Here is a 21,533-nt window from a genome sequence, read left to right on the forward strand (position 1 = left end):
ATTTCACGAATCCTTGCACTCCTAAGAATATCGTTCTGTTCCCTCATACATGAAGATCAGCTTTTCCCATTACTGAATGCTTGGACCTCAGCATTTTCCTCCTCAAAACTCTGCATATGTTTTTTTCATTATCTTCTAGTATTTAGGGTTGTGGGAAATCTGCAACATCTTATTTTGTTCTTTGTAAACAACCTTTTAGGTTTTCTTTGATTGTTTCTTAGATTGCATGTAAGGTTCTCTTTCTGTCTTTGAAATTTAAAACATTTCTAGGTGTCGAACCTAGTTTTTATAAGTTTTGTTTGAAATACAGTAATCAAATTCAACCTCCAAACCTAATCTCCAAACTTCAAAAAGATGGTAAGTTTTTCTTCTTATGACAGTTTGATTATTATTCCCAAGAAATTCATTTCCTGTGTAAGTTAACACATTGGTTTCAGTTGCTTGTCTGCATTGTCAAGAAACATGTAACAGATACAAAAAAGAAGGAGAAACTTTGAAAGGACATAGAGAAAAAAGAAAAATTTGGTAACAGGGACATCTACCTTTATTGGTCTAAACTATGCATTGTCTTTTAATAGCAGTAATACTGATGATTGATTTTATGAAACATTGATTTACTGGGAGAAGGAGGGAAACTTTTACCTTCAGAGGCAACACTTCTCTATTGATGCCATAAAATATTGCCATTGCAAGTGTCCAAGACAGGAGACCAGCCACATTCCCACAGACTTTTTTGGCACTTTCAAAAGTATAATCATCCATATTAAAATATGGCTGTAGTAACTCGACAGTCTCTTCATTTATAGTGTCTTTAGGGAACTGCTGAAGGCTCCACAGGAATCCTGTTGCACTCATCAACTGAAAAATAGTATTATAACCTGTAAGTTCTGGCAGAAAATAAACACTTTCTTCTAAATATGTACTTCTAAATTGAATTTTCTCAAAGAAGTACATTCGATTTGCTCTAAATATACAAATTGAGACTATTGACAGTAGCCAGCCTAAATCTGTAAATCACAAATTGCCTTCTGGATTCCATGTGGAAAGAGTAAAGAAGAAAAGCTATGCAAGTTTTCTTTCTGGTAAGTGCATCTGAATGCCACCAACCACACAGGCCTCTTTTTGAAGACTGGGCTGGGTTGACACCAAGGCTGTACCCATACAAGCCACTGATTCTGGAAAGATTTCATGAAAAGAAGGCATTCGGCTTTAACATCTATCCCTCTTTACATTTCAGGTGATACAGTGTAAGACAAACTTTTCAATACACAACGATCAATTATTGTCTGCCAGTTTGGTCTATATGAAGCAGATTGATATGAACTGGTCTATATGAGCTGGTCTACATGCAGCTCATAGGATTTACAAAGATGGATTTTACTTACCTTTAATGACTCTCCCCATGATGGCTTGCAGCAAGGTTTTTCTGGATCCATAGTAACAGGGTCAATTTTCTTTTGAAATAGTAACAGAACACAGTCCATGATTCTCATAATAAGATGTGGTGGTTTTGCAAGTTTCCTGACTGTGGCAATATCATTTGGCTTGATAGTCTATATTTGGGATCAGGAATTAATATTTTTTTTGTTGAATGGTATTAATAGGTATATGGAAATCTAGTACTTTTAAATAATTAAGGTAGAAAACTTTAAAACATATTTTCTCCCAGTTCCAAGATTTTTGCTTAGTGGCTCTTTCATAGTTATTTTGGTATTTTTGTTTGTCTGTTTGTTTGTATGTATTCTTTTTTTCCCCATTGCTCCCAACAAATTGGTTTAAATTATCACTGCTAGGTACTGCCATCGCAGACCTCTGTTAATAAGTCCCATTGATATGTAACATTTAGATAACTTGCATCTTCAAAGCTAAGTGTCTATATTATGTGCAGATATGGAGAGAGGATACAAAGCCCTGAATATCAGAAACCTCACATTCAGCCTTCATTTCAAGGGCTTCCCTGTCTCTGGCAGGGGAGGAATTAGAAGGAGACATGAGAAGTTACTATAATATATGGCTCATAAAAATATTTTTGAAAGTTTCTATCCACCAGCTGGGTTTGGATTAAGACACTGCCTGACCATCAAGGCAAAGTCTGGGAGACCATATGATCAATAACATGTTCTAAGTCTCCTTTGATTCGATGATCTCTCCCTTTTGTACATTATAGTAAGACCCATAAAGGAAGTAGGGGTGCAGAATATGTCCTGGTCATTGTGAAAATTTTATTAAATGATTATCATAGATTTATTCATTCATTTAACAGTTGCAGGCATTCTCCCATATAAAACAAAACAAACAAATACAGTCTTGTCCTCATAACTCCTAAAAATGGCAAAGAAAATACAATTACTCTACCTAAAGATTTCTGCCATGACAGAGGCATGTGAGTGACGGGAAAACAAAGGAAGGCCTAGAAGAACTGAAAACTTTCTGGGAGGAGTGAGGTCTGGGCCCAGATTTAAAGAATGACTCTAGGCAAAGAAAGTTAGGAAAAGCATTCTCGGCAGAGGAGGAGGCATGTTTAAAGGTAACAGACCCTGACCATTCTTCCAGAATCTTATACATGTTTCTGTATGACTGGATCACATTGTGTGTAGGGACAAAATGATAAGTGACCAAGTTCAAGAGATAGTCAGAAGCCAGGTCATCAACAGGAACAGAAGCATTAATATTTGTTGAGCACTCTCTATGTACCTAGCATTTTATATTAATTACTTTTAATGCTCACATTGGTTCTTTAAGGATCAATGAGAAATTATAAACCTCATAGAAACTCAAGAAAGTTAATATACTCCAGATCATATACATGTGTACCTACATACATATATGTGTGTGTATTAGCAGTATGTATATATACATGCGTATATATGTGTGTATATATCCATACATATGTATACATATCCATACATATGTATACATGCACATATGTGTGTGTATGTGTGTGTGTTATACATAGAGGTGAATGGCGGGTCTGCCTGCCTCCAAAGCTGTGCTCCTTTTGCCTCACAGCTGTGGATGTATAACTCAGGACTTTATCCTAAGAGCAGTGGGAGCCACAGGAAGATTTTTAAAGGGGTCATGACATAATCTAGAAGGGATGCTGGAGAAACTGAGCAGGCTCTCTATGTAATCTGAATTTCTCATATTTTAGGCCATTAACCACTAGCATTATTTCTCAGTTTTCAGGAAGGCTAATTTGTGGGATGAAAATAATGTAAGAGGTGAGGACTTTAAAAAATTTTAGAATTTAGAAAACTGAATGAATTGACACATTTGTTTCCAGACTTAGATTATCAATCGCATTAAGAATTCAATTCAGTTTTCTGGTTATTTAATTTCACATAATGAAACACGATGCCTTCTAGACTCGTGTTGGAAAGGATAACAATGCACTGCTCACATTCAGGGCTGCTTCTGCTTCTTCCAATGCAGGTTTAGCTGCCTCGAGTTTGCTCTCAGCTTTTACTTTTTCACTATCAATTTCATCCACAATTTTTTGGGCTTTGTCTTTTACCTCCTGTACTTCATTTTTAATTTTGGCTGAAGCCTGAGCGCTTACTGTGACTTCTGCTAATACCTGTTAAGTTGAAGAAACATATGAAAGCAAATAGAAACCTTTCAAGCATGTATATGTGAATAGTGAGAGAATATTTATTCAATATAATAGAAAACACAAATAAGAACAAATTTATTTCCCATCTAAGTTGTCTCTATTTTAAGGTGTATGAAAGTAAATTCCTTTGAGCAGTTCCTTGCAGTCTTCCATTTTCTAAGCTTTCCTTAGGCTTAGAATATATAAATAAATATTTAAAACTTTCAGAAGAAATAGTATTTCCACTCTACAAATTTCTAGAAAATTAAAACAGTTCAAGTAAGTATAATAGAATAAAGGCCAAAAAAAAACATATTAAGCCTTGTGTAATAACAATAAAAGTAGCTAATGTTTATTGAGTGCTTACCATATGCATTAGGACTATGCTTAAGTGCCTCCCCTATGTTAGCTTACTCATTTCAGTAACTGGCTAAGGATCAAGACTTAAGTATCTATTCTTAAGTGACTCGGTGACTGGAAGCTGAAAGTCTGAGATTGGAAGGTTGTATAATAGATTAAAAAAAAAAATCACATATATCCCTGTTTCCTTGAGAGGACTATGATCTCTGTCCCTCCCTTCCTTCCTTCCTTCCTTCCTTCCTTCCTTCCTTCCTTCCTTCCTTCCTTCCTTCCCTCCTTCCTTTCTTTCTCTTTCCTTTTTTTCCTAAAAAAAGGCCAGGCACGGTGGCTCACACCTGTAATCCCAGCACCTTGGAAGGCCGAGGCAGGCAAATCACAGGGTCAGGAGATCAAGACCATACTGGCCAACATGGTGAAACCTGTCTCTACTAAAATACAAAAAATTAGCTGGGCATGGTGGTGCACACCTGTAATCCCAGCTACTCAGGAGGCTGAGGCAGGAGAATCGTTTGAACCCAAGAGGCGGTTGCAGTAAGCCGAGATCCTGCCATTGCACTCCAGCCCAGGAGACAGTACGAGACTCCATTAAAAAAAAAAAAAAAAAAAAAAAACTCCATCAACTCTTCTTCTTATGTTTTTCCCTCTTTGACACAAACTGTAAGTGAGATTTGGGCCATCTCAGAAACCTGGAACATACAGGGACCTTAAAGAGAAGACCAAATATAACTCATAGTCAAGCAGAAATTTCATAAACAAATGAAAAAGAACAAGAGAGACAGGCGGAGTGAGAGAAGAAATAATCGTCTTAGGCCAAGTAGTGAAACTAATAGTTTAGATACATATGCTGGTATAAGATAAACAAAAATGTCTAATGGCCTTTGTGAACATTATCTTACCAGGAATTGTCCATAGGTTTATACCTTACTTGTTTTTTATACCATTTTAAAATAATGCTTTTTAATATGAAAAAATATTCCTTATCAGTGATAAAATAAATGCAAACTCACTTCATCTGCTTTTACGGAAGCCACTGCCAATTCCTTCTCCTTTACTGCAAGATCCTGAGAGAGTTTAGCAACAGATTCACTTGCCTCCATTAGCTTATCAAGACCTTTACAAATACACATATATATACTTTTGCTGAGTATATCACTTCATCAAATATTTATTCAACATTTACTATTTATAAGGCACTGTACATGTAATATAGCAAACACAAGACAGTATTTGTAGACAAAACTTTAAAAATATACATATCTTTTTTTCCCAAAATATACATATCTTAAGAGCGACAATACTGACCATATTTCTGAGTTTCAACAGGAGGGCAGAGAAAATAGCTCTGACTGAAGAATATCACGTAGCTACATTTAAGGGAAAGTCACAGTATCATATTGAATAAGATTAGTTTAACTAAGAAACTTATTTGACAAATTTATGCTCTCTTTGGCTTTGTTAACTGTTTACAGCTATCATTTTTTGCCTTTAAATCACATTGCAGCTGAGGTGGCAAATGAGATAGAAACTATATTAACTTTGCAGAGGTTCTCTTTGCTATAAAAATGAAAGTAACTGTGAAAACTTATGTAACAGGGTGCAACTTTTAGTACTATACAGAAAAAGAACTGGTTAACCGAATTGCTCACATTCCATTGGGCTCTAGGTAGTGGTATGTTGGTAAATATTTAACATCTGGGTCACTGGGGGAAGGGGAAGCCCTCATTTGTATATTGTCCAATTTCTGTAGTGTAAACACTCCAACCATGGCTTATTTCAAGCTACCACAAGATTCCCAGTAGCACACTAATACATAATATTCCTACCATACAGACAGAAGTAAATAACCTCGACAACATTGATATGAGAAAACAGAGTAGGCTGGACGTGGTGGCTCACCCCTGCAATTTCAGCACTCCTGATGTCCAGAATTTGAAACCAGCCTGACCAACATGGCAAAACCCCATCTCTACTAAAAATACAAAATAAGCTGGGCGTGGTGGTGCATGCCTGTAATCCCAGCTACTTGGGAGGCTGAGGCAGGAGAACTGCTTGAACCTGGGAGGTGGAAGTTGCAGTGAGCCAAGATCACACCATTGCACTCCAGCCTGGGTGACAGAACAAAACTTTGTCTCAAAAAAAATAAATAAATAAAACTAAGAAGGGATGAGTTTGAGGATTTATTGCCTATATTTTAAAAACAAATTATTTAATTGTAAGTATACATGAGTTAATTTTTAATAAAGGTTATGTTTAATAAGCAGATCACAAAATTACTAAAAATTTAACATTATGTTCTCAAAAGCCAGTATGAATCTATTTCAGCACACTTCTGATCTAAAGCATCACATAGGAAAGCTACAAGAGGCTGAATCATGAGCAAATCACAGAAAATTTCTTTCACAGTCTTCTATCATCAGTATGACTTCACAGATCTTGGTGCTCAGTTATGCTATGTGACTGAGTGTTTTTTGTTTTGCTTTTTTTTTTTTTTGCTGGAGACAGGGTCCCACTCTGTCACCTAGGCTGGAGTGTAGTGGTATAATCTCTGCTCACTGCAGCCTTGATCTCCTTGGCTCAAGTGATCCTCCCACCTCAGCCTCTCAAGTAGCTGGGACTACAAGCATGTGCCATCACCATGCCTGACTAATTTTTATACTTTTGTAGAGATAGGGTTTCACCATGTTGCCCAGGCTGGTCTTGAACTCCTGGGCTCAAGTGATCTGCTTGCCTTGGCCTGCCAAAGTGCTAAAATTAAAGGCATGAGCCAGCACACCCAGCCCCGCAAGTTTTATTTAGAACTTGGAAAATAAGAGCTAAGGTGTTTTAGATTGTTTGGGCCACATGGTTTCTGGACATAAAATCTGTTCCAATGTTTACTTTTGCTAGTTATACTGCATATACCAAACATTTGGAAAACTCTTGCTTAGGTACACACACTCTTTTTATTTGTTTTTCTTTCTATTTTGCCTTTTCCTTTATTAGAAATGTAGGGAATATTAACATGGCAAAGTTTACACAAATCAAGGCAAATCAAAATAAAACCAAAAACTGAAATTGTCGTCCATTCCCAAAAGCTGGCTTTTCCCCATCTGCCAGCCATGCCTCAGTGACTTAGCACAGAGCACTCAGAGTTGAAAGAGCCAAAAGAAATGGTTCTACAGAGAAAATGGGCCACCTCTGTCTAGATTTTCTTCTGTTCAGGGTTTCTTGACAGGTCAAAATACCCACAAGGGCATCCTTTAAAATTACTACTAACAAAGTGAGCATTTTATTTTCATACAAAATGTCCACCAAACAAAATATTGAGATCCCTATCAAACAAATCCTAAAAAGATAAGATTCCATTTCTCTTACCAATATTCATACGTTCAGCTTGTTCATTAATGAATTTCACCTTTTCAGCATAAATGTTTTTATAGCCATTTACAAATGAAAGGTAAGATTTGGGAGTCACATGTGCTCTTCGGCGGTATCTGAAAGTAGAACATTAAAAGGACCATTTGGATCATCGTGGGTACTCCCATAAAATGACACCCTTCCTAAGGTGAAACCAGTGTGATCATGTAGAGTGATTCACTAGCAGGAAGACAGGACTTGAACATGGTTTCCCAGAGATCTAAATTTGTCTGATGTTTCGACCCTGAGGGGTCTTCAACTTCACCCTTAACTCCAATTCTGTTTTCTCATCTGGAAAACTGAGGAAAAAATGTCTGCTTTACCCCTCCCAGAATTTTGTGAAGATCAAATAAAATCGTATATATGAACATATTATGTGAAAGCTGGTGTCAACAGTGCAAAACTTTAGGGTTCTGGACAAATATTAGGGATAAGTGGTTGAAATGAATTTGTGTTGTGATCCATTTTCATTCCTCTAATATTTGTTACACACCTCGTCACTGCTGGGTATCAGCTGGATGTTTACCAAAGCAAAAACCAATGTCTCCCCATTTCACTGAATTGGCCTTGAAATCAAGGCAACTACACTTGATTCAAATTTCCACTTTATTGTGGGCTTTATTACAAAAGGTATAGTTTTATACAGAAGAATCTCAAGTCAAAAAAAGAGCTGTTCGTGTACTATAAAATTATTTAATCTTTTATATTAATTTGAACTTAAGGAGTTTTGAAAATTTTTAACATTTTTAAGGTTTTTTTTTTTAAAGATCTTGGGCATATATGTGATTTTCATTGAAGTGTTATAAAATATTACATTCAGAATAAATTTCAACAACCTAAGAAGATGTAAAAAATTTGAAAAATATACCAAAATTTTCAAAGTAAAGAAATAGGTTTTTGTAGCTGTACAAAGGTAAAAGTTTATTTCCACAGATGACATTAGCAGGAGGAGTTCAAATAGAAAGAAAATCTCAACAGTAAGAATTAATACACACTGATTCACCAAGAGAATTTGGGAGATCTTATCCAGAATTATTTAAAAGGGTAGTCTGGGGATGTTTGTGGTTTTTTTTTTTTTTTTTTTTTTTTGGTTTGGTTTTTTGAGATGGAGTTTTTCTCTGTTACCAGCCTGGAGTGCAGTGGCATGATTTCGGCTCACTGCAACCTCCCCCTCCTGGGTTCAAGTGATTCTCCTGCCTCAGCCTCCTGAGTAGCTGAGATTACAGGTGCCTGCCACCACGCCCAGCTAATTTTTCTATATTTAATAGAGAAGGGGTCACACCATGTTGACCAGGTTGGTCTTGAACTCCTGACCTCAGGTGATCCACCCGCATCAGCCTCCCAAAGTGCTGGGATTATAGGCGTGAGCCACTGCGCCCGGCCCCAGGGAATGGTTTTAAGTAAAGGAAACAGTCTGGAATAAATATAGTTTTGTGAAGCAGGAATCTCATTGAAAATCAGTGAAAGTGTTACCCAAACTCTCTATGCAGAAAAACAGGAATAGCTTTTCTGGGGATCTACGTTGACCCATTTGTCAGTCTTATACAGTGACTGTCATGCTTTGGGGGAAAAAGCTGTGTTTTTGCACTGTTGACACCAGCTTTCACACAATGAACATACCATTGATGCTTTTAATGAGTGGTTTTCCTACAGTCAGTTAATATTTTGTTTCATAGTTATCCAGCATAGAAACATTGGTAAGACTAACACAAATATAAATTCTAAATACTCCCTTAATATAAGGCAATAAAGAAAAATTAGAAACTGCACTTCTTTAATCAAAACAAATAATGCATTTGAATAAGAAACTAATTTTAAACAGTTGATGAATTAAAGTCATTTTCAAAACAAAATTAAGCAGATGAATTAAAACAATTCATTAAGTTATCTGTTATGATGAGGCTTGGAGGATAAAAAGGTATTATGTGCGGACACTGGTTCATTTTTAAATCTTGTTTACTTGCCATATCTTCATACATAATCACTAGAAAATCAAAGCAAGAAAGATCTAAAAACGCAGCTAGGACCTTGTGCTCAATCAATAGGAAGAGTCTTCTGTTGGATGTTACAATGCATTCCTCTTGGGAGTACATGCTGTGGTTCCATAGCTATAGTGCTTATGTAATACCACTTACCTTTGGAAATAACTTTCACAGCTCTCTGAAACCATGTCATGAAACAGGCCCATTGTTTCTACAACTTGTCTTTTAATTTCACTAGAGCAGACAATATTATAGTCAGAAAGGAAATAGGAGGCCACCGCAATCAGAGCCTCTCTCGGCCAGCGGCTGAACCAGTCCATAGTGCAACCTGATATCAAGCCAGGAAATTTCAAAGAACGGGCACGGAACTTCTCACCAACCTATTGACGGCAAAGTCAACAAACATTAGAAACACAGAGGGGTCAGCCAGAGAGAGATTTATGCACTCCGACCCAACAATGTGACTTCACAAATTTGAAAATGAATCTTCTTGGGCTGCAATCATATATAAATGTAATGTTCCAATGAAGGGAAGAAATACACTCCACACTTTTCCCTGTCCTGGGACTACATCTACATTATTGCATTCAATTCTAGGAACTATCTTTTAAGAGAAAACTGACAAACTAGAACTCTTTTACAGAGAGGGCCAGGACAGTGAAAGCCCTGGACGCTGGGACAAGTAAGAACAGATGTTTGGCCTAAAAAGAAAACAACTTAGACAGATTTGCAAAAACTTTCTCCGAACAGCTAAAAAACTTTCAGTGGAAGAGGGATTGAGTTTGTTTTACAGGGCAGAATTTGAAAAGCACAGAGACAAAATTCAATTGACTATAAATAAGAGCTTTTTGGCAATTAGACTATCCAAGAATGAAGCAGGCTGCCTTATAAATTAGTGAGACTCCCCAGAGCAGAGCTGTCAGTAGAACTTTAAGTGATAATAAAAATGCTTTATATGTATGCATTCCAGTGTAGTAGCTATTAACCACACGTGACTACTAAGCACTAAGAATGGAGCCAAGCCAGGCGCAGGGGCTCACGCCTGTAATCCCAGCACTTTGGGAGGCCTAGTAGGGTGAATTGCTTGAGTTCAGGAGTTCCAGACCAGCCTGGGCAACATGGCAAAACCCAATCTCTACAAAAAATACAAAAATTAACTGGGCATGGTGGCACGTGCTTGTAGTCCCAGCCACTCGGGAGTCTAAGCTGAGAGCATGGCTTGAGCCTGGGAGGTTGACACTGCAGTGAACCATAATCATGCCACTGCACTCCAGCCTGGGCAACAGAGCAAGACCCTGTATCAAAAATAAACAAATAATAAGTAGAAATGGGGCTAGTGGGACTGGGGAATTAAATTTTTGTTTTTACTTAATTTTAATTAAAATTTAAGTGGCCGTATAGGCCTAATGGCTATTATATTGGGCAGCACAATGAGATAGAGATTTTCAAACCCACATCAGGGACATTATGGTAAAGATGATATGTCTACACTGGAGGTGGAGCTGGAAGAGATTACATCACCAAGTCCCTTACAATTCAAACAACCCATGTCTCTAAGTAATTAATGAAAATTGCAGGTTATGCAATATTTTTAATAATATGAATATTTTAAATTATACTGGAAATGAGAATTTGGAGATTGGTGATACAAAAGCATTAGGTTAATTCAATGTAAAAATATTAATTTTTAAGATCATCATCTAATCAGAGAAGGTAAACTAAGTATTTTTAAATAAGGAACTCTTTCTACAGAGATATAAATAACTCACTGGAGAAAAGCAGAGAACAACATGTAAGTTCTTCTTTGATCTTGAAATGAAGTATTCATACAGATTATCAAAAGTAGGAGGATGGCGAGGCAGCTCCCTCTTCATCACTGAAATCAGACCTTGGGTGATTTCATCCATCTCATCTCGTGCAAACAAATTGGAGATCTTTAAGGAAGGGACAAGGAAGAGTTCTATATTTTAAGAGTTCTCCACAATGAATTCACTGCTAAAGTCCAGTCCCTTTTTTCTTTGCATGTCATCTTGTTTTACATTTTCTTTCTGCATCTCTACAGTCAAATCTGTGATTTGCCAGAGATGATCATGGCTGCAACTTTTTATTGAACAGCTCAGTCAAGAACAAATTGTGTTTTCCTGTGTTCAAGTAGCTATCGCCAAAAGCTATCTCCTCCACCACTTCAATCACCTCTTTAAAATGTCCAGGAGTGCCCTCTGTTTTTTGTTTTTTTGACCCAGAGTCAGTCTAATCAATTCTGGCTCCAAAATACTTAACTAATTTTTGCACCTTTGAGCATCTGGATACCATGATGTAGGGAAGAGTTAGCACAGCAGGCCTAATCTTGAGAAGGGTAAACTTGCAGAGCTGACCCTTGGCTGTTATCAGGGAACTTGGCTTCTGGAATGTCTCCTCCATTAGTAGCTGATAAGGTTGTTTTGCAGTGCCAACTAGACTGTTTACACAAACCTTGTAATATATGGTGAACATCTACGTGCTTTTCTTCTAGGAATCTGGAACTTTGGTAGTGTAGCTAGGCGGGAAGTGACTACCATGACCAGCCCTAAAAAAAACCACTGGACTCTGGGTCTCAAAAGGGCTTCCCTGAATGGAAACACAGTGCATGTGTTCCTGCCCTTCATACTGAATGGAGAGGACATTCTGCATGGCTTCTTGGCAAAAGCATAGGAAGCTGGAACATCAATCCCATGTTCCTGAAACATCAATTACCCCACAAGATGGGTCTTTTTCTCTACTGATCTGACTCGGTATCCTTACTGTGTTGCCGCAATAAATCTCAGCCATGAGAATAACCATAGGTTGAGCATCCCTTATTCAAAATGCTTGGTTCCACAGTGTTTCAGGTTTCAGATTTTTTTCAGATTTTGGAATGTTTGCATTTTACTTACTGGTTGAGCACCCCAAATTCAAAAATCTGAAATCTGAAATGCTCCAATAATGAGCGTGGCCTTTGAGCATCATGTCACTGCTCAAAAAGTTTCAGATTTTAGAGCATTTTGGATTCCAGATTTTTTTATTTGAGATGCTCAGCCTGTATATGCTGAGTCTGGTGAATCCTTCTACTGGAGTGCTAAAGATGTGAGTGCTCATGGAAGTGCTGATACAAGCGGTATCAGAAGTGGTTGTGCAGACATTCATTTGCAACTAACAGAATTCTTTCAACCATTCTATGCTCCTGACTAGTATGTAGATGGATGGACAGATACTTCACTTCTCCTAAAATAAATTATAAGACCAAAGTGAAGATTGAAGAGGCAAGTAAGGAACCATGTTCAAAAATTTAAAAAAGCATATAAAGCATCTGGAGACGGGCAGCATTAATTTCACAAGAATGTCAGGAAATCTATTAAATCTCATACATTATGTCTAAAATCCAAAATGTACTAAATAGCCTCACTTTTAAAAAATTCATATATTGTAAAAATATGAATTATATTGGAATAGAAAAAGCAGCAACCTTTTGGACTTTTTATATACTTTTGAGACCTACCTCTCCTGAAGATAGCAAGTTGTTAAGGTATTCTAGAAATGCCTCATCTTTTATTTCATTGTCGGTAAAGATGAAGGTGATGCCTTTTCCATCAGCACCAGCAACTTTGTACAAACCTTTTAAATCATCTGTTAGATTATTCACATTGTAAGACCTAAGAAGAAAAGTGATAGAAAATTTTAGATTAAAAAATACATAGTCATAATTTACCTCAGAACATAATAGCCCATGATAATTAGAGCATAATCTGTACCTGCTCCAATAGATACTAAGTAATGGTGCCTGCTAGAAAATACAGAGATTAGAGCTAAAGAGTGATTTGCTACCATTCAAAACAAATGCGTTTTGTTTAAGTTGAGAACTGAGAAACAGAGAACTTACCAAAAGTGATCCATGAAGCATAATTGGGAATAGAGAAACGAACTTTTATTCCCTACAATCTGACAGCTTTCAGCAGCAGATTTTATCTGAGTAAATATATGCACAATATTACAATATCTAAAACTCATCTGAAATTTGGATGAGTTTGGTTTGGTGAAAAAGTCACAATAAGTTGTGAATAAAATTACAGATAAATTGTATATAGTGGCAATTTGCACAGCTCATTAAGTGGCTAGATACAAAGAAAACCCACAGAAAAGGATGCATTATGCAATACGATATAAATAATAAAAATGTTAGATGGTTACAGATTATGGAATGAAAAGATCTTGGTCTTTGTTTTACTGTTTACTCTGTTTCTGGTCAAATGTATGTGCTACCAGAGGTGATGAGACGTGCAAAAATAAAGCAGACACTATCTGAAATGTTAATCTTCATGGGTAAATTAATGACAAGGATGAAAAGCTAATCCTCCTGGAAGGAGGTGTTACCATGCAAGTAATAGAGAGTAGGCCATGGGATCTCGCAGAAAGACTACGGGCACTGGAACCAGAAAGATCTACTGGCCTGACGCTGTCAGGGTAATCCTCTCACTGACTGGCCAGTCTCCGAATTGATCAGCCAAAGATGTCAATTTGGCTGATTTTTTAAATAATTAGAAGGACTGTTATGTATTGCTTTTGCAATACATAGAGACAGTTGCAACACACCCCTTGTCCAGGTCCTGATCTCTCTTGTTTCTTTCTTTCAAGTTTTCTGAAAGTATTCTCTGTGCTTCTTCTCTTCCTAATGCAATGTGGCTTCTGCAGTCATCCACTCCACTGAAAGTTTTATCATGTTGACTATCAGTTACCACTTTTCATGTCTTAGCATTTTCAGATTAATTCCCTACCTGCTTAGTTTCTGGAAACGACTCTGGATTTCCTCCTCTCTGTATTGCCTCTCCTTCTCACTGTCCATCGCAAAACCTCTTTCTCTGTGTTGGGAGACCCCAGAGTTCTTTCCACAGCCATCTTTTTTCCCATGAGACATCCTATTCATACACCACATGACCATAAACGGGTTCTCTCTACTGAGATTTCTATATTGTTGTCTCTATAACCAGAACCCTCTCCTGAACTCCACATCCATGAGTCTTATTGTCTATGGAAACTGTGTTCTGCAGACACTACAGACTCAAATATACTAAACTAAATTCTGACTTTACCCTTCAAAGATGGCCATTTATTTATTTATTCAACACATCCTTTTATAGAATTGCTTAAAAGAAACATTTAATAATAAAAATAAAGCCCATTCTCAGGGAGCTTACAGCTTAGTGAAAGAGATAGAAATATACGTGAACAAGCACTTTTTTAAATGCAGTGAGATAAGTACAGTCATGCATTGCTTAACAATGGGGATACATTCTGATAAATGCATCCTTAGAAAATATCATCACGTGGGAACATGATACAGTTTGGATGCTTGTCCCCTCCAACTCTCAAGCTGAAATATAATCCCCAATGTTGGAGGTGGGGTTTGGTGGGAGGTCACGGAGGCATATCCGTCATGAATGGCTTAGCACCATCCCCTTAGTACTGAGTGAATTCTCACTCTGAGTTCATGTGAGTTCTAGTTGTTTAAAGGAGTCTGAGACCTGCCCCCTCACTCTTTCGATCCAGCTCTCACAATATGACCACCTGCTTTCCCTTTGCCTCCCACCATGATTGGAATCTTCCTGAGACCCTCACCAGAAGCAGGTACAAGCACCACGCTTCCTGTACAGTCTGCAGAACGTTGAGCCAAAACAAACCTGTTTTTAAATAAATTACACAGCCTCGGGTATTCATTGCAATGCAAAAACTGACTGACACAGAACAGCATAGAGTACAACTACACACACCTAGGCTGTATGGAATGGCCTATTGCTCCTAAGCTACAAACCTGAACAGCATGTTATTGCACTGAATACTATAGGCAATTCTAATGCAATGGTCCATATTTATGTATCTATCTAAACATAGAAAAGGTACAGTTAAAATACACTTCAAAGGGTTTTTAAAATGCTACTCCTGTATAGAGCAGTTCGATTACAATTTCATGGGCCCACCATCATATATGCTGTCTGTTGTTGACCGAAATGTCAAAATGTCCTTATGGGGCACACAACTATACCACTAAAGAAATTAGAGTGTCTTCCTGTTCTTGCCTCCTCCTCCTCCATATTGGGTCAGTTACTAAGTCCTATCAATTCTGCATACTTTAAACTGTCCCCACTGAGTCTTCCTCTCTATTCCCAGTTTGTCTGCTGTTATAAAATGTATCCAGAATTTTTTGTAATCAAGTGCAGTAAGACACGAAGACACAGGAATGACTGTCATGAAGGAAGATGTTTATACTCAAGGATCCCTAGAAACAGGAGGGGGCCTGTCATGCTAGGTAGGGTGACATGGGGAAACACCAGGGTCAATCAGGAGGCAAAAGGAGTGATGGGAAAACCCTGGTGAGAGTCTTTATTGTGGTTTCCATGAGAAAGGCAAAGCAGGGAAGCAGATTTAGGATTCGCTAGTTTGAATAATTTCAGCAGGCTCTGGGGCATAAGAACAGTCCCTAGTTGACTGGTATGTGGCCCTGGGGTCATTAGGGCAGAGGAATATCCTAATCCACCATGAGATCTCACTAGACATCCACCAGATAGAGGAGAAGTTTGGGAGTAAGGACTCTGGATTGCTTGGTTTGCATATGAAAGGTACTGTCCTGGAGGAGTTGTTTTAATCTCTAAGAATTGGCTACCCTGGAAGGGTCAGTCTCTCCCCAGTCAGCAGGGTCTCAGATGCCAGAGTATCAAGAATACAGAAATTAAGAAAATATAGTGAATAAATTTGCCTTGATTTAAGCCTCTGTCGTTCCTGACTATAATGAGTGTAACACCACTTATCTCAGGATCACAAATGTAGATGCCTACAGGAATCAGACAGATAATGCCAGTGAGTGAAGCAGAACTGGTAGGGTCTGTGAACTGGAGGATTGCATGCCCCATCCAAGGAGGCAGCTGCTACTGAGCTCTGCCACCTGGGAGTGTAGGCCCTAGGTTGCCAGATCTTCCAATTATTTCAAAAAAAGTCAGAAACACGCTTTTTCAAAATATGAAACCTCTCGATTTTTAAATGTTGACAACTAATTTACTTTTCTGAAGTAAAATTAAATTAATATCTACTTATTTGATGTTTTATGTTTTTAAAATACAATAAATTATATCTTGTTAAATATTTATTTTTCATTTGTTTGGCAGATGAAAATTTAGATCACTTTGCTAATTCATAAACAAACACACAGAATGATTGTGCGTTTGTTTATAAATTAGCAAAGAGATCTGAATTTTATATGGGAATAAAAGGCCAAATGGACAAGATATTTTGAAGAACAACAGTAAAGTTAGAGATCTACACTACGAAATATGCATATGTAAAATTTAAATATATATTAAAGAAGCTACAGCAATTAATACAGTGGGTAATGATACAAAGATAGATGAGAAAGCCAGTAGAGGGGACTATTTAGTCACATATATGATCAGATGACTTAAGACAAAAAATGACACTGTGATGTGACAGGAAAAAGATGACCTTTTTAATAAATGGAGCTGGATTAACTGGATATCGGTATTGAAAATAATCATCATGGCTCCTATATCAGACATTATAAGATAATTAATTTTAGGTCTGTTATAGTACTAAATGTGAAAGTAGTAAATTTTATGTGTAAATGTGAAGAAAATCATAGGAAAATATCTATGTGCCCTTAGGCCAAGCAAAGATTTTTTAATAGAATACAAAGAGCACTGAATAGAAAGGAAAAAAAAAATGGATGTTTCATTAAAATTAAGATCCGCTAAGAGAATGAAATGGCAAGTCAATAACTGAGAAAAGACATTTGCAATATGCACCCTTTATATCCAAAACATATAGAATTCCTTACAATCAATAAGAAAGAATCACAATCAAATTGAACAAAAATGGAGAAAGGGCTTAAATAATTCACAAAAGAGCCTATCCAAATGGCCACTGAGAGATGAAAAGGTGCTCAACATCATTAGCCATCCAAGAAATGCAAACTGAAACCACAGTGAGCTATCATTCCACACCTCTTAAAATTGCTAAAATCAGCTGGCAAGGTGACTCATGCCAGTAATTTTGGGAGGCCAAGGCGGGTCGATCACGTGAGGTAAGGAGTTCAAGATCAACCTGGCCAACATGGTGAAACCCTGTCTCTACTAAAAATACAAAAATTGACTGGGCATGGCAGCACACTCCTGTGATCCCAGCTACTCAGAAGGCTAAGGCAAGAGAATCGCTTGAACCTGGGAGGCGGAGGTTGCAGTGAGCCGAGATCGCACCACTGCACCCCAGCCTAGGTGGCGGAGCAAAATTCCATCTCAAAAAAAAAAAAATAGCTAAAATGAAAAAGACACACAATGCCAAAAGGGGGCAAGAATGAAGAGTAAACAAAACTCTCATGACATGTTGGTGGAAGTGTAAACTGGTACAACTACATGAGAAAACTGCTACACAGATCAACTAAAGCTAAATATATGGATACCCTACATCCAGGAATTTTAACTCTAGGTGTATACTCAGACATATACAAGAATATTTACAGTAGCTCTACTTGCCCCAAACCAAATGTTTATCAAGAGTACAATGGATAAATTGTGCTAGTATCTGATAAAGTAGAAGATCATGCAGCAAAAAGAATGAACAACTCTTGCTACATGTAGCATCATGGATGAATCTCACAAACAATGCAATAATAGAAATGAGATGCAAGGAGCAAATCCTGTATGATTCAACTGATACAAAATTCAAAACTAGGCAAAACGAATCAATGGGCTTACACTTTGAATATGGTTACCTTAAGGAAGTTAATGACTGCAATGTAACATGAGGATGCTTCTGGAGTACAAGTTGTGTTTTATTTCTTCATCTCTAGACTGGCTACATAGGTGTATTTACTTTGTGATACTCATGACTCGTGTAAACATCCTTACATATGTAATACTTAAAGTTTACTTTAAAAAGAAATACAGAAAAGTGTTGTTTCCTTTTTTCTAAAGCAAACATTTAACCTCAGAGAAATTAACTATAGAAAAACATACTGTGTTTTATTTCATCCTACCTGGTTAACGTTATCTGGAATATTTGATAGCCGGCAATAAAAGAGGCCAATCTTGAAAGACTTTGTTTTCCAGAACCACCAACACCCACCAGCAATGCATTTCCACAGGATGTTCGAATTATTCGCGAAATCTGTTTTGAGATTTAAAAAGTGCTTATTTGAAAAAAAAAAAAAAGGATGCAGATGTTTATACTTTCTTATATGAAATGAGTCCAAATTTTGATCATGTGTTTCTAGGCGATACTAGACTTTTTGCTTGTTAATGGTCTATCTCAGAATCTTTAAAATTAAAGTTTAATATTGATATGTCCAGCTGGAATCTTTCCTTTACCATCTATATTTACATCATGAAGAACAGAACAAACCAGATCTACTTCCATTTTAAAACTATTCTGTGTGTATGTTCATGTGTGTGTCTGCATGTATAATTTTATTATTTTTAGAGCCAATAGGTAGTGGAGCTGCTCTTCCCAATCTGCAGAAGACATAAGAAATGTTTAGAATTGTTTTTGATTATTCATCAGCCTAACACACCGAACCATGTAGACACCAAACTCAGCAATGAATACTAACTCTATCATATCTCTGCCAACAACTTTTTTCTTTTAGTACCACAATTCTATTTATAGTGGTGAAAGCGGGACATTAGAAGCCAACTTGGAGAGGCAGCCTTTCATCTGGTGTTGCTTTTCTATGGTTGATTTCCTCAGTGAAGATAAGACTCGAATTGTGGCTCAAATCTTAGGCAGGCAAATTGAAGACATTGCTAAAAAGCTGTCTTTTATATTACTGTCACTGATTAGGGAGAAAGTCTAGATGGATCACTAAATTCACTATCATCACTAAAAATAAAATTTTTTAAAAGACAAATTTTATAGATGGTGGATCAATAATGACACCCTGGTATGTGTAAATTCTATCATATTAATCACTTATGGTTTTGTACTCAGAATAGCATCTCAGAACCCCAAGATCTAGCCACAGTGAATGCTCAATAATTACTTGTTGAATAGATGAGTATGAAAACAGCCCTTTTTGGTGTTATCTCTAACTGGCTTCTAGTCTATTCTCTCACCAGTCCTGTATACCAACCTTACCCCTGTCCCATCACCAGTAAGCCAGTCGTAACACTAATAATTTTTAAAGAACAGAATCCCCATAATATCAAAATATAATTTGAAGGAAGTATATTTTTTCACAAGCTTCTCCATACTTTATTTTTTGAGATGGAGTCTCATTCTGTCACACAGGCTGGAATGCAGTGGCGCAATCTCAGCTCACTGAAACCACTGCCTCATGAGTTCAAGCAATTCTCTGCCTCAGCCTTCTGAGTAGCTGGGATTACAGGCACCTGCTACCATGTCCAGCTAATTTTTTGTATTTTTAGTAGAGACGGGGTTTCATCATGTTGGCCAGGCTGGTCTTGAACTCCTGACCTCGTGATCTACCTGCCTCACCTTCCCAAAGTGCTGGGATTGCAGGGGTGAGACACTACACCTAACATACTTTCTAAAGGTTCTCCGTACTTTCTTGTCGACTCAGTGTGCCAAAAGCTCTGAACCCAAAACCATCTATTTGCCCTTGAAAGACATTTGCTGTCATGTAGTTGGATTCAAATAAAGGGTTTCTTATTAAGCCTCTGTTTTCTAGACCAGTGAACTGACCCAACCTATGTACACTCTTCTATACAATACCTGACAGTATATTCTCTCAAAAAATTTATCTATGAAATATATTAAGCTTTTACATGATCTATATATATCAGTAAATAGGGAATAGTTAGAACCTTAATAAGATGAGTCATTGCATCTTTAAAAAACACCAGATCAAGAGATGTTCCTCTAATGAGTTCATTGAACTGTCTCTGGTAAAATTGAAGTTTCTCAGACAGAAAGTCAAAGGATGGCACCTAGGGGTGGGGAGAAAGAGAAAAACATAATATTTAAGATCCAAATATGTATTAAAGTAGCAATTGTACAGACACTCAAAGGTAATTTTAAAATGTATATATCTTTTTTAAACTTTATGGATTTCCAGAGGTGCCTCACGTATTAGTCTCCTTTTAGTCATTTTCATTTTCTAAGGCCTGAAACTTAACGGCATTAGTTGGTTTCTAGTGCAAAATCATTTCTGACCCTTCCCTAACAACTCCTATCCATGGTAATTAACACATTCATATAAGAGATATATTATTCTTAGTTTTTATTTGCTTTTTAATATTGTTCGTGGCTTTCAAAAGTATAAAGAAATTTTACATTATTTATGGAGTCAAATCCACAAGTCTGTTGTTCTGAAATAAATCCATACCCATTTTCTTTGTTTTGCTAATTGTTCCTCCCCATCTAATTCTTTGATCTACATACAACTTTATGTTTTAGAGTCAAGGTCTCACTCTGTCACCCAGGCTGGAATGCAGTGGCACGATCATAGCTCACGGCAGCCTTGACTTCCTTGGCCCTGCGATCCTCCTACCTCAGCTCCTCCACATTGCGGGAATTACAGGCATAAGCCACTTCACCGGGTTCTACATGCGCTTCAAAATTACTTTGTTACTTATATATAACCTTGTTTTTAAAAGTCCTTTGAAATCTTGTTTCAAGTTTCATTAAACCTATATATTAATTTAGAAAGAACGGTATGATGCTATTTAAGTTTTATCATGTTCATTCCTAGATGTTTAATATTGTTGTTGCTGTTAAATGAAATGCTTATGGTATATTTTCTGTCTTGTTGGCAAGTGTTGGTAAGTTTTTTCTGTGCAGGGCAAGATAGTAAATATTTTAGGCTTTGTGGCCCATTCAGTCTCTACTCACCCCTGTCATTGTAGTGCAAAAGCAGCTATGGCCAATATTTAAACCAATGGGTGTTTTAATAAAACCTTATTATTGAACACTGAAATTTGAATTCTACATAATTTTTACATGTCACACAATATGATTTTATTTATTTATTTTTTGGTAACTATTGAAAAATGAAAAATCAGCCGGGCACAGTGGCTCACACCTGTAATTCTAGCACTTTAGGAGGCTGAGATGAGTGGATCACTTGAGGTCAGGAGTTTGAAACCAGCCTGACCAACATGATGAAACCTTGTCTCTACTAAAAATACAAAAAATTAGCCAAATGTGATGGCGGACACCTGTAATCCCAA

The 21,533-nt window shown here is 37.1% G+C and overlaps 1 protein-coding gene across 1 annotated transcript in view; it reads right to left on the reverse strand.

Moving 5' to 3' along the window:
* DNAH8 (dynein axonemal heavy chain 8) overlaps positions 1–21,533 on the reverse strand; it is a 327,601-nt gene that overhangs the window by 111,359 nt on the left and 194,709 nt on the right. The window contains exons 61-70 of the mRNA XM_017515278.1: positions 20,169–20,291; positions 18,383–18,513; positions 12,845–12,998; positions 11,100–11,264; positions 9,484–9,710; positions 7,307–7,425; positions 4,960–5,063; positions 3,401–3,577; positions 1,386–1,553; positions 643–858 (exon numbers count right to left, since the gene is read on the reverse strand). Of these exons, the coding sequence (XP_017370767.1) occupies positions 643–858; positions 1,386–1,553; positions 3,401–3,577; positions 4,960–5,063; positions 7,307–7,425; positions 9,484–9,710; positions 11,100–11,264; positions 12,845–12,998; positions 18,383–18,513; positions 20,169–20,291 (1,584 nt within the window). The remainder of the gene's footprint in view (positions 1–642; positions 859–1,385; positions 1,554–3,400; positions 3,578–4,959; positions 5,064–7,306; positions 7,426–9,483; positions 9,711–11,099; positions 11,265–12,844; positions 12,999–18,382; positions 18,514–20,168; positions 20,292–21,533) is intronic.

This window comes from Cebus imitator, unplaced genomic scaffold (assembly GCF_001604975.1).
Source record: "Cebus imitator isolate Cc_AM_T3 unplaced genomic scaffold, Cebus_imitator-1.0 Scaffold546, whole genome shotgun sequence".
In the NCBI taxonomy this organism is placed as follows: Eukaryota; Metazoa; Chordata; class Mammalia; order Primates; family Cebidae; genus Cebus; species Cebus imitator.